The 13,802-nt window shown below is 37.4% G+C and overlaps 1 protein-coding gene across 3 annotated transcripts in view; it reads left to right on the top strand.

Annotated features, from left to right (window-relative positions):
• LOC106064166 (ATP-dependent translocase ABCB1-like) overlaps positions 1-13,802 on the top strand; it is a 215,818-nt gene that overhangs the window by 36,309 nt on the left and 165,707 nt on the right. For all 3 annotated transcript variants that reach the window (XM_056040703.1, XM_056040688.1, XM_056040697.1), the window contains one exon: positions 2,175-2,299. In XM_056040703.1, coding sequence (XP_055896678.1) covers positions 2,175-2,299 — 125 coding nt within the window. The remainder of the gene's footprint in view (positions 1-2,174; positions 2,300-13,802) is intronic.

Below are 13,802 nucleotides of genomic sequence, written 5' to 3'. Positions count from 1 at the left end.
AAAGTTCCGCACAAGTTTAGGGCTTATGAATAGTAGAATATGAAGAGGCTGTCCTAAAAGCAGCCGTTGTTCTATGTATTTGTGATGTCCTGTGAATAAACATCTATATTGTTATTACATCGGTGTTTATAAATGGGATTGGGTGACTCAACAGAGGCCTTAGGTAGGATCTTATTTAAAATACTATCTGAGAAACGGCTTGACAAACTGGAATTGAAGGAACTGAAAGAAGAACTCAAATGGCAGTGCCTGAAATGCTTTGTAAAGAATAAAGACATTCTTAGAGCACATCTTTAGCAAGCTCTGGCTGATGCAGCAGAGAATCCAGAAACGTACTTGTTTGAGGTTGATCCAGATATCAGCGTGCTTCTGAAAACTATGCAAGACTTGCTACAAGACAAATACAACTCGATTTTTGAACAAATGATTATAATGATGAACATGATGGGGAACAAGGTAGATGAAAGTGTATTGCAAGTAGAAGGCTAAATAGACCAGTGTGATAAAATTGTGTCGCAAACAAAAGAAGGAATACTCATTGGTGAAGGAGCAGTTGTCTGTAGACTCGTTACTGAAGGAGTAGTTGCCTGCTCAGGACTGTGGCTGCACAAATAGTGGTGATGGAGGCACTGGAGATTGTAGTGTCGTCTGTGACTGTCTTGTGGGCAAGTTTTGCGGGTGTGACTTTCAAGACAAGAAATATGACAACGATTGCTTTGGTGATCTCATCGGGATGTACAGAATTGAAAGAAAAGAAAAAATGAAAGAAACTAGAGAAGTCTGTTATGTCCCTGAAGCTTTTTGTTCCTGATGTACCTGCAATGAGTACCTCAATGACCTGGACAGATCAAGACAACATTGGGTTTGTGTCCAAACTTGCTGCTGTGGACCTTAAAAACCTCTGTTTATCTTTCATTACCCCTGACAAGAACTCAAATCATGAAAGCCTGAAGACTTTCTGCATACGGGCCCCAACAATAGCCAAGACAGAAACACGAATTAGACTTTGCCTGTGGCATAAGAGAGAACTTGAAGCTTGGCAACAGCATCCAGTTGATTGACTTGAACTGTATATGGGACAGAGCCCAAGCCAAGAAACCCAGCAACAATGTCCGAAATTAAAAAGAGATTGTACTTCTGCCCACATCAGTGAGAGTGACTTGAACAATGGTGAATCAATTCCAGCGGAACCATATGCAGTGGTGGATGAACATTTGCTTATGGAGCATTACAAGGGTGCTTCATGGGCATATGATACCTTACAGATAAGGCTGAGAATGACTATATGTGTTTGAAACCATGGCTACCTGTAGGCCTACAACTATGCCTTGAGATGTCAATGGAAAAGGTCCACTGACTTGGTGTCTTAGAACAACAGTCCTGGGAACTACAGTGATCGCCACTACTTCCATTTGTGTTACGTGGCTGGCAGCCTTGACCTCCACTACCTCCCCAATTCAGCTGGCTGGCATCAGTGACTATCTCATGAGGTCAATCATGATATCATCTCAAGAGCAGGCTGGCCAACTGGATAAAGAGAAAATGACAGCAGAAAACTGTGCAGATGGCTTTATGGGGAACATACTCCCAGCTGTCTGTGGTTCCCACCGATTGACTTCCACCTGAACTGTCAAACCTCCTCAATACCTGTTTCTTTTCAAGACAAAAAGAGCTAAGAAGGGGCATGCACACCATCATCCAAGCTTGTACAGATGCTGTACACTGTTAGAGACTGAGAAGGATGTTTACATTAGGAAGAAGGTAACGAAGTTCCTGCCCAAGTCTAGGGCTTATGAAAAGGCTGTCCTTAAGGCAGCTGTTGTTCTATGTATTTATGATGTCCCATGAATAAACATCTATATCATTAAGTTGCCTCCCTTAAGTTAACACAATACACATTTTTAAATTCTAGCTATAAAAAAAAAACATAAATTATTTTCAAAATTACTAGGTCACCAGGAGTAGTTTTTATATCAATTTTAAATATGTTAACATAATTACAGACACTACTTTTTATAATTTTGTTCAAAAGCATTGCTCAAAGCATATTTTTGACTGTTATTATTAAAAAAACGTATGAACTTCATATTAAAGCACAAATAATCTTTACTTGTTTAATCATTTTTTATATAACCCCTAACATTATCTCATAAAAATTCATATTTTTTCTTTAGTTGGCAGCATCCATGACTTCTAAAGAATTAGAAGCTTATGCGAGAGCTGGAGGAGTTGCAGAGGAAGTATTTGGAGCAATTAGAACTGTAGTAGCATTTGGAGGTCAAGAGAAAGAAGCGCAAAGGTATAAGCCTCTCTGATATACATATTGGTCTGTTAGGATTGACACTTATTTTGTTGTTAGTATGTATTAAACCTTATTTCATTGTACCTTTTTATTATGATGTATCCTGGTATTTATATATTTACTTATCAATAAAGTTCACATTATGGCAGCTTGGGACGGACTGGCTATATGGGCATTTACGCAAATGTCCGGTGGACCAGTACCCAATTTGGCTGGTAGGGCCACCAAAAGGGCTGCATGTGTGCCAGTAAATTGTTTTAAGATTTTATAATATTCTCTTTAAAAGCAACACTTTGACCATTGTGATTTCAAAAAAACTTCTTTTACACTTTCAAGTAAATTCCTAATATGTGCTAAACAAAAGCAAGAAACTTAAGGTATTTATTTCTTCTAGACACAGACGTTAATGTGAACATATTCAGATACCAACAACAACATTCCAAGTGCTATAGATTACATGTCCAGTTACATACAAATTTTTATTGGTTTGGTAGAGTTGTCGAATGATCTCAAGTTAGCCCCACTACAAAGTCCTTCACAAATAACAATTATTATCTTGAACAGTGTTGCAATGCATTGATTGGAATCAAAATTCAAAAGAATAAAAAAGAAACCTAACCCCTAACTCTTAAGAGCTCCTTCAAGGAGTGTGATATTGACATTCACAGCTTAGAAGCACTAGCTCTCAATTGCTTCTCATGGCATGAAGCTGTGAGTGTTGGAATCACGAGATATGAAGCAAGGAGAGTGGCCAGCGTGAAAGAGTGTTGAACCAACGAAAACCTGAGTGAAGCAGGCCTATCTGCAATTGACAAAACCTACCCATTCCACGTAAATATTGCTTCATGCTTGTTTATCAGAGAATCATTTATCACTTTATGGGGAGACAACCTAAAAAAAAAAAGAAAAACATTAAGCAGAGACAGAGTTGTCCCTGCTTAAATAATAAAATGGTGGCCTGAAGTATGCATGAGCCTTCTTGTAGATTTGAATTAATGAGAAAAAAGTTAGAAAAGACTTGTTGAAAGTTATCTTAAAACAACAGGAGCAAATGCAAAACCAAAAAGCCAACAAAGAGCAATAATTTCTCTCTGTTCTGGTCATCAATTCACATATCAAGATGAGGAAGATGCCATTGAAGATGCAAGAACATTGCAATTCAAGAGACTATGAAGTCCTGGAGATGTTCTGTTTTTGGAAACTCCAAATCTGTATGCTATTTGAAAGATTTTTTAAGCAAGTGAAGAAATCAGGCCAGCAAAGAAATATTTTAAGAGTAAGACATAATAATCAGTGATAACATCAGGTTCTTTAAGCTCTCAAAAGAATCATCAAACTATGCAGACCATGAAATAGACAACAGCTTAGATAAATAAATATTATCGTGGACAAAGTAAACAAAGTTAACAGAACAACACAACCTAAAAATTACAGATTGTCAATTTTGCAGATGAAAATCACACTTTTAACAATACATCATGTTCAGGTTAGAGCTAGGCCTATAAGGACAAACATACCTTATCCCTGTGCATTATTTTTCCAACTTCATTGAAGCAAATGTTCTGTTAACTACCACCGCTCTTGAAGTAATTAGAAAAATAAAGACATTTTCCTAGTTTTGGAGTACCCACAGTATTTTTCTCTGACTGTGGACCTCAATTTACTTCTCTTGAGTTTATGGATTTTACATCTAGATGGAACATTACACAAATTAGACCCAACCCTGGTTATTATAATGCTAGTGGGAAAGCAGAGGCAGCAGTAAAAGTCATCAACAATATAATGAAGAAAGCAAGCCAAAATGGTGATTTCCAAATGATGGCCTGCTAGATTTATGCGATATACCTTAAACAAGAGAGTGACTATAGCCAAGCCCAGCTTTTCTTAAACATAATACCTACCCTACAGTTACTTCTACTGTAGCTCATAGAAATGAAAGGTACTAACTAGTATATAGTATTGTGAAATAAAGAAAGTCACAAGAAAAAAAGAAAATCTAAAAAAAAATACTTAGAAAAAAACAAAGCTTATATTAAGCGTAGTTGTATCAATAAGTTTGGATCAGTCATGTACTGTGCACTGATGATGTGTCCTATAAATTTGACCTCCTCTTGTTGTTCCAATGTTTTAGTCTCATGGATATGGATTTTCTTCTTCATCTTTCTTGCAGCTTTTTCAGTTTTGCCTTATGGTCCCTCAATGCCTCTTCCCATGTCTTGCCACTACCTACCACCTATGTTGATATCTTTGACATTGAGGCAGCTGCTGAGGCCTTCCAGAGCTTGCAAAAGTTTGCTTTGAAAGATTTCTCCACTGACACAGAGTCCAAATGGCAGCTTTGTCAATCTATAATGGCCATAAGGTGTTATCATTGTGGTCAGGATACTGGATTCTTTGTTGAGCATAACATGCCAATAGACTCCTTTTTTGTCGAGTTTTGAGAAGACTTTGGCATTCTCCAACTTTGGCAGAGTATCTTCAAATTGGAGAGTCTGTAGCGCTCCCTTTTCAAGACTGTTTGAATGTTGAGGGTCTATACAAACTCATAAGTCTCCTTTTTTTTTTAATAATGGCCATTTGACTGACCCAATCTGTTGGCTCCTCTACAGGGACCAGTATTTTCTTCTTCATGAGTTCATCAAGCTCTTTTTTGACATGTCTCTGTATGCAAAAGGATAGTTAGTGTAGTTTCTCCTAGGTCACCTAGGTTATCATTGGTTGACTGTACTTTAGAACCGAAATAATTTTCATTAAGTGTAATAAGATCCAATTCTTGATACGTTTTCAAGCCTTGGAGGCATTAAAAATTATTTTCAACGATGACGAATTCCACTACGGTTGTTTTCCCAGTTTTTGGGTTGGTCATTGGTAAATCAGCAACTCCTTCTGGCTTCTGTTCAGTCATGTTCCACTTTCTTATGTTGTTTGTGTGGTCTCCAAGTTTGACATTTCTTGAAATTTTTTTTACAAATGATGTTGACATCAGCTTTGGTGTCTAATAGGAATTTAACTTTTTGACCGTTCACTATGAATACAGCCGTGAGCTTGTCTCTGTGACAAGTCAAAAGCTTGCTGTCAGAGTCACTCAATTTTATCACAGCATTAATTATTATTATTTAGTATTTATTTATTTTATTTTAATTATTTCCCCGTCCTATCCCCAATTTCATCACCCGCCCCACCTTTTCCTCTCCGGGCTAGACTTAGTCCACCACCTTGGCTTGTCCTTTCAATTATCTCCCCTTGATTGGGGAAAGATAAACACAGTCTCTTTGGTCTTACCCGCCAGATGTCTGACGGTCGCAGTTGACACCACCTTGGGTGGAATGCAAACCAATCTTTCTTCACCCCCCCCCCTCTCCCATGTCTCTCTTTGATCAAAGACATTACTCGGGTCAACGCGCCTCATGACACTCCAAGGTGCGACTCTTGTCGGACTTCACCCATGCGAGAGATAATCTTTGGCCTATCGCATTTCCTGCTTCCGCCCATCTCTCCTGACCTTTATAAAGTAGACTAAATCAAACCAGACCCTCTCATTTCTCATTCTAGCTGAGCAATCGAGTCTGGATTATTTCATTTATTCTTACTCTTAGAGGAATACCTGGTGGTAAGCCGAACTTGATCACAGTTCCATCTTAATTACTTTGTGCATATTTTTCACTGGATACTATCATGTGTATTTTATTATTTCATTTGTATTTAATTAGTGCATTGTGTATTTCTCACTGTCGTAAGTAGAAAACATAAACATGGCATATGTATTTATTTATGTATTGCATTAATCTATTAATGCTACGTTGCTCAATTGATCGTTGATGCAACCATGTATATATTTGTACATCTTATTTTATTCCCTTTATCTCAGCTGACCGCCTTGATAATTTGTAGCGCACTAATACTGCGCTTAGAAAAGAGATATGAATTATCCCACCTTCACTAATTTTACTCTAACGAGAGTTGCAACCCTTGAACGGACACCCTCTCCATTCAAGCGCTCTCCATTGTTCTCGGCCGACGGTCGTATGTAAACAAACCGTCATGGTCACTGACCACAGTCCATTCCGCCCCCCCCCCCTTTTCTCTTTCCACTTGTGTTGTGTATTTGAGATTATTATTTCCCCTTTTATGTAAATTTTTATATTGCTATTATCAGCCATCTATTTTCCCAATCCCATTTGTCACCTTCTCCCCATTGTGCTCTAAAGCAATTTTACCAATCTGACGAATGCACCTCATTCGAGGGCATAAATAAGATGCATGAGAGACATGTCCTAATTTGTCTTTATTTATCTGCAGCCTCCCTCAGGTGTCTGCCTACTTGTTTGGATCACTTACTCTATTACCTTCGTACTTAGTGCTATTCAGCACTGCACTACTCCCTACTTGGTATAGAGTATCGTCTACTGCCCACGTGGATCTACTCAACTCTACTACTTGGCGCTATCGCTCTACTTGCCTGCCTATTCGACAGCCCACCTGTCAACTTATTAGTTACGACGTCCCTATAGACCCAGAGTCTGTGCGAGACGCCATAGCTACGCCAAACCCTCCGCAACTCACTGGACTTATCCTGCTAATGATGCTGCCCATGGCAGATCAGCTCTGCCCACAGTACCCTTGTGCCTACGGTAGCCGGCCGCCCACCCTACTGTGCCCACGGTAGCCGGCCACCCACCCTACTGTGCCCACTACAGTTATCAGAACTTTGGATTGAGACTCCACAAGAACTGTATCACCGTCAACCCTCTACCTGCTAGAGCGCCACCTTCAGCTGCAGAACCTCAAGCCAGGATCACAGCCAGCTGCGACATCAACAGGACAACCAGCTAAGTTCAGAAGACAAAGTGACATACTATCTTATTAAGTGCAAGAGTGATGATTAAATATAGTATTGATTAGAGATAGATGCAAACCCTCCCCCTTTTTATTCTTCTATGTAAATATTTATGTAAATAAATATTCTTCAATTTTAACTTTTGTATCTGTCTTTCATTGCTTGTCTCGTTGCGTGCCTGCTCCCGATTTATTTGCTGACAGGTTGGTGTGTGATAGCTTCAAAAATAATCATCCCCTAGACATTAAACCAGCCAAACACATGTCACTTTTGCTAACCTGTCACAGTCTCTTTTCGAATTGAATGCATTAATTGTGTTTATTCACTTTGGTTTGTATGCTGATGCCTTGTATCCTGATGCCTTGTATACATTTGAGCTTCCCCTTGTTCTGTTGCACTTCCTAGCAAAATTGTTTTTCTCACTGCGTCAATTGCATGTCTGTCCCCAAGTCAGACATGCTGTCTTGTTGAAAACAGGGTATCGTTTGCAAATTCGACATTCTAGGATTGTTGCTGCTGCTTATTTTATCTATGCGAGCATGGGATTCTCCTTGGATTTCTTCAACACTGTTAGTTGATTGCTAATAAGCCCTACATATCTCTATGGTTCTTTTAAAGGACAGCTCTGAAAACAACTGGAGTTTTTCCTGCTCTTTTCTGTCTGACAAAAAGACTATTTTGTCTCAAATAATTATGTCTTGCTCTTTGAAGTTACATTTATTTGCCTGAGACTTTAGTTGTGTTAGGAACTTTCAAATGGGGAGCAGAATGTAAATTTATTTAATAAAAATTGAAAATATACAATACTTCATCTGGTTTATTGATAAATTTGAATTGAAGTCAGTGTAAAAACTTTTGTCTGTAAATTTTTTAATACTAGCAATATTAATTATTGTAGAATTTAAGGTAGCAACCTCTCAGGAACCCTAATTTTCTTAATTGTGCATTAGTAATATTTTTTCTATATAACTGCATTAAAGAGACCTTGAAATTAGGTTGACTGTTAACTTTCATATTTTGCCATATACCTTAAAATAGGATGTCCAAGAGCCCCTAGCAGAATTTTCATGATATGATTCTAACTTTTTAAAGAATGAATTAAAAAAAATATTTAAAAAAGATGGAAATTCACTTGTTATTGAACATTTAAAAAAATGAATAAAAAATTTTCAAGCAGTACAGCAGTATTTGTTAAAGTTTTGAATTTTAAATGTTGGCCATTGACTGTGAAAACCTAATTTCCAGAAAACCTGAAAAATTTATTATGTTTATTTTTATAAATCTAAGACAAGCACTCAATGAAAGAAAGTAATAATAGATGATGTATTTATTTATAGTTATTAAACACACAGACATGGAATTCAGCTATCAATTCACAAGAAGTCTTGTCTTAAGTTCTACCAGTCCTTTCCTACCCAAACCTAAATACAGACCACTAAAACACTTCCCAGTGTCACTCAAGGTCCTCAATACAGTTTACCAGTAGCTCTTATTCCCAGACAGCTCAGACTCCCATCTTGCAATCACTTCAGGGAATCTAAAACAGTCCTTCTTCTAGTGTCAACATGTCGTCTATTCCTCATGTTGAACGATACGCTGGTGCACACCATCATTGTCAACTCCGGAGCAGGGTTATACCATTATTTTATGTACAAATATGTCTCTGTTTAGTGTACTTTTTCTTTTGAAAAGCTGCTGAGGGAAATAAAACCTTTTTTAAATAGATCTGAATCTTTTTCTTATTCTCTTAAATTTAATTTTCTTGCCAGAAGGTCAAGAATTCTCATTAACAATAATTGGTTCTTTAGTTTGTTTACCATAGCAACAGCAAAAAAAGCTAATGATAATTAAATAAAAATTTGTTTTAATTATCATTTGGAATAGTCAGCTCAAAATCTGAATGATCAGTACAATAAAGATACTCAAAGAAAAAGTAAAATAATAATAAATGCAGCTTGGATGTTTTAATAATATTTTTTTAAAAGGTAATATACAATGCTTATGTCTTGGACATGCTGTATAAAAAATTTAATGGATAATATACTTTCTTCTTCTTCTAGCCAGCTTTATTGCTGCTGAGCTGTGAGCTCTTTTGCAGACTGTGCCAAGGAAAAAAAGTGTGCTGTTTTCTTCAGTTGTTCAGCACTGCCATACAGGGTGGTGGTTATGTTGGGCTGTAGTGGAAGTAGGGTCTGCCTAAGGTGGATTAGGGAGGGGCATTCAAAGAGGATATGGTTTACGGTTTCAAAGGGGTGGGCGCACTGTCTGCAAAGGGGTAGTTGTGTGGAGTTTATTTTGTTCAGGTGGTAATTTAATAGTGGTGTGTGTCCTGTTCTTAGTTGGAAGATTGTAGATTGTTCTTTGCTGGGGAGGAAGTTAATACTATCCAGTTTGTTAGGTGTAGTCATTTCTTTGTACATGGCATCCATCCATCCCAGTGGCGCTACAGCCCATGGAGGGCTCTGGCCTGCTTTAACACATCCTTCCATTCAGATCTCTCCTGGGCCTTTCGTCTCCACGCCCTAACCCCAAGCTGCTTCAGATCTGCTTCCACGTCATCTATCCATCGCATTCGGGGTCTGCCTTTGGGTCCCCTGCCTTTTGGTTTTTGCCTGTATACGATTTTTGCCCCTCTGTTGTCTGACATTCTTTCAAGGTGACCTGCCCAACGTAGTCTGTTCTTTTTTATTTCGTTCACTATTGGTGGGTCTTCATATAATTGATATAACTCATGGTTAGTCCACCCTGTTTCATCATGTATGGCACCATAGATTTTCCTAAGAATTTTTCTTTCCCAAGTGTTAAGTAAATTTTCAGATGTCTTCGTCAGTGTCCAGATCTCACTTCCATACATTGCTGCTGGTCTTATTATGGTTTTGTATATTATTTTCTTGGTTTTCCTTGAAATAGTTTTGCTCTTAAGTAAATGGTGGGTGCTATAAAATGCCCTGTTGCCTGCTGCTATTCTTTCCTTTATTTCTGTTAGTAGGTCATTTTTGAAATTAATAGTACTTCCTAGATATTTGAAAGTTTGGACGTTTTCAAATTCGTGGTCTTTGATTTTGATATTTTGTCCCTCTGTTTGATTGTCTCTTGTCATTGTGATGTACTTGGTTTTACTGTCATTGACCTCAAGTCCTGCTGGTCGAGATGCTTCTTCGAGTTGTATGAAGGCTCTAGCGATGTCAGAGGTTTCTTTACCCAATAAGGCAATGTCATCGGCATAAGCAAGGTATTGTAGAGGTTGGCTGTATATCGTCCCTGTTGGTTGTGGACCCATGTTTTCTCTCCTGAAGTAGTTAGTAATAGTTCCCCTTGTGTTTATGTGTATATTTCTTATAACTCTCTCCAGTGTTAAATTGAAAAGCATGCAGGAAAGTGCGTCTCCTTGTCTTAATCCTCATTTAATCCTAAATTCCCGTGAGTGTTCTCCTTGTATTATGACTTTGCTTTTTGAGTTGTTTAATGTCATATGTATAAGTCTTGTCAGCTTGTTGGGTATTCCAAAATCCTGTAGAGTGTCATATATGTATTTCCTTCTGATACTGTCATAAGCCATTTTATAGTCTATAAAGAGTTAGTGGATTGGTATGTTGTATTCATGGCATTTTTCTAGTATACATCTTAGTGTGAAGATGTGGTCGGTTGTGGATTTGTTTGGTCTGAAACCACATTGGTAGTCGCCTAAGATTTCTTCTGAATATTTTCCAAGTCTCTTAGTTATAAGCTTAGATAGAATTTTATAAGTTACATTTAGTAGAGAGATTCCTCTGTAATTACAGCACTTTAACTTGGATCCTTTTTTGTGTATTGGGGTTATAAGAGCCGTTTCCCATTCTGTTGGTATTACTTCTTCTTCCCAAATTCTTGATATTAGTCTGTGTATTTGGGAATGTAAGTCTTTCCCTCCATATTTAATTAGTTCTGCTGTGATTTGGTCCTCTCCTGGTGCTTTGTGATTCTTCATGGTCCTAATTATTTCTGATGTTTCAATGAGTGTTGGAGGGTTCACTAAGGGATCGGGTCCCCCATGTGGCAGTTCATATTCTCCATTGTCTCCATCTTCAGTGGTATTTAGGATCTCCTCAAAGTATTCAGCCCATCTCTCAATGACCCTGCTGTTTTCTGTAATAAGCTGACCATCTTTGTTCTCACACATGTGTGATCTAGCTTGAAATCCGTTCTTTTCATCTTTAATTTTCATATACATTCCTCTCATGTCTCCCTCCTTTGCTAGTTCCTCAATTTGAGTAATCTTGGACTTTTCCCATTCCCGTTTTTTCTTTCTTACAACTTTTGTGGCCCTTCCTCTTGCTTCATTGTATTGCTGTCTAGTGTTCCTGGTTTCTCTCTGTAGCATTATCATTCGGGCATTGTTCTTCTCTTCTATAGTTTGTCTGCATTCATCATCATACCACCCTATTTTCTCGTTCTTTTGTTTAAGTCCAACTACCTCTTCTGCTGTTCTTTAGATAGCATGTTTTATTATTTCCCAATACTCATTTATGTTATTTTCGCAGTCCTTTTCTAATGTTGTCAGTTGCGTTTGGAGTGCCATTCTATAAGTTTCTGCAACAAGTGGATCCTTTGTGAGTTTTTGACTATCATATTGCCGTGCTCTCTTTCTTTGGTAATTGTGTATGGTACTTATTCTTTGTCTAAGTTTAGCTTTTACTAGTAGGTGGTCTGAGTCAGCATTAGCTCCTCTGAAACTTCTTACATCTAGTATGTCTGATCCATGTCTCTTATCTATGAGTATATGATCTATTTGATTCTGGGTGTTGCCATCAGGTGAGATCCAGGTTACCTTGTGAATATTCTTATGTTGGAATTTTGTGCTGCTGATAGACATTCCTTTTCCTGATGCAAAATCCACTAATCTTATGCCATTATTGTTGGTCTCTTCATGTAAGCTTTCTTTGCCAATTATTGGTCTGAATGCTGGTTCCTTTCCAATTTTTGCATTGAAATCTCCTAGGACTATTTTGATGTACATGGCTCTGCCTGTATTTCCTGATGCCCATTGGTTGAGCCACTCCTCTTTGTGATTGTTGACTAACATTGACCTTAGGGTGAGGTAGTTAACAGGTCTATCTGGTTGTTCCATAGATGAACCTGCCTTTGATAGCTTATCTGCCTTTTCATTTCCCATGATGCCAATGTGTCCAGGGATCCACTGTAGTGTGATATTGATATTTAATTTTGATATTATCTGATGGATTATCACAATGAGTGTTGTCAACTCTCTTGGGCTGTTTGAGGTGCTGCTGTTAAGTGCTTGCAGAATGGATAATATACAAACTTTCAGAGATATCTTAAATAGTTATATATTTTTTTGCTTAGAATTACACAGACTTTCATAATTTTGCATATTGAATTTTTTTAAAGTTACTATTATTTTAGAGCCTTAGTTAACTTAAAGAAAACAATGGTTGCTAAGGAAAATTTGAGAGGGGGTGAGTACTCAAGATGTTCATGGTGAACAATTTTTTGGGTATTTGAGTAAAATAAAAGATAAAATCTATAGATTAAGGTGTCTAGTTATTAACTATGCTAGTATCTAAAGATGTCATATTTTACTTTTTTTTTTTGTGGAGCAGACGTAAAAAACAGCCCTGACATAGGTGAACTTGCCACAATCATCAATTCGTACATCCAATTCAATACCAAAGAAGAAAATTAAAACATTGAGTAATAATAGACCCTTGATAACCAAAGAAATAAAGGAAGTGATACTATACAGAAAATAATGTTTAAGAGCAGTTCTGAATTCACATCAGCCAAAAAAAGGGGTTAAATAGAAATTATTTGAAGTAAAAGAGAGATTCAAAGAAAAAATAAAAAACATTTTCAAGAAAGCTTGTTGGAGTGACTGGAAACAAATTACTGGCTATGTACAATGTGTGTTGCTGACAATAACAAATTTGTCAATGAATTAAATGATTTCTGTAGTTGATTAGACTGCCACAACTTTGAGAAAGACCACCATGATTTATTGGCATCATTTGACAACAGCAATCTAGACAAATCTCAAGAACTGTTTAACAAACTAAAATGTTCAAACAAGTAAACACTGCCAAAGCTTCAGGACCTGACAAATTAAGTGGAAAACTTGTAAAGCTATGTGCGGAACAACTGGCTATGTCTTCTGTGCTATATTCAACAAGTCCTAGCAAATGCACAAAATACCCACCGTTTGGAAGACATCTGAAATAATTCCAGTACCTAAAAAGAAGATCATTGCTTCAAACAATGAAGCACTTAAATCAATTCCAATGAGGTGCTTGGAGAAAATGATTTTAAAACATCTACTGAAAGACGTTGAAACACGTCTTGACCCACACCAATTTGCTTACAAACCATCAAGAAGTAAAGAAGATGCAATACTATTCATGCTGGATTGTCTATACCATCATGTTGGTACTCAGGGACACTACGCTAGAGTATTATAAGATGACTTTTCATCTGCATCCAACATCATCCAACCACATACAATGATACAAAAACTATCTGAGTTGAACATTAGCAAAACATACAAGCTTGGGTTCTTAACTTTTTTATCAAACGCCTACAATATGTAAAATTGAACGGGCATATGTCAGGTACAAAAGCTAACTGTAGCGCAGTGGTTTCTCCAGTATTGTATAACATCTACAGCATGAC

The sequence above is a fragment of the Biomphalaria glabrata genome, chromosome 1, assembly GCF_947242115.1.
Source record: "Biomphalaria glabrata chromosome 1, xgBioGlab47.1, whole genome shotgun sequence".
Lineage (NCBI taxonomy): Eukaryota > Metazoa > Mollusca > Gastropoda > Planorbidae > Biomphalaria > Biomphalaria glabrata.
This window is presented reverse-complemented; position numbering and strand designations above follow the sequence as displayed.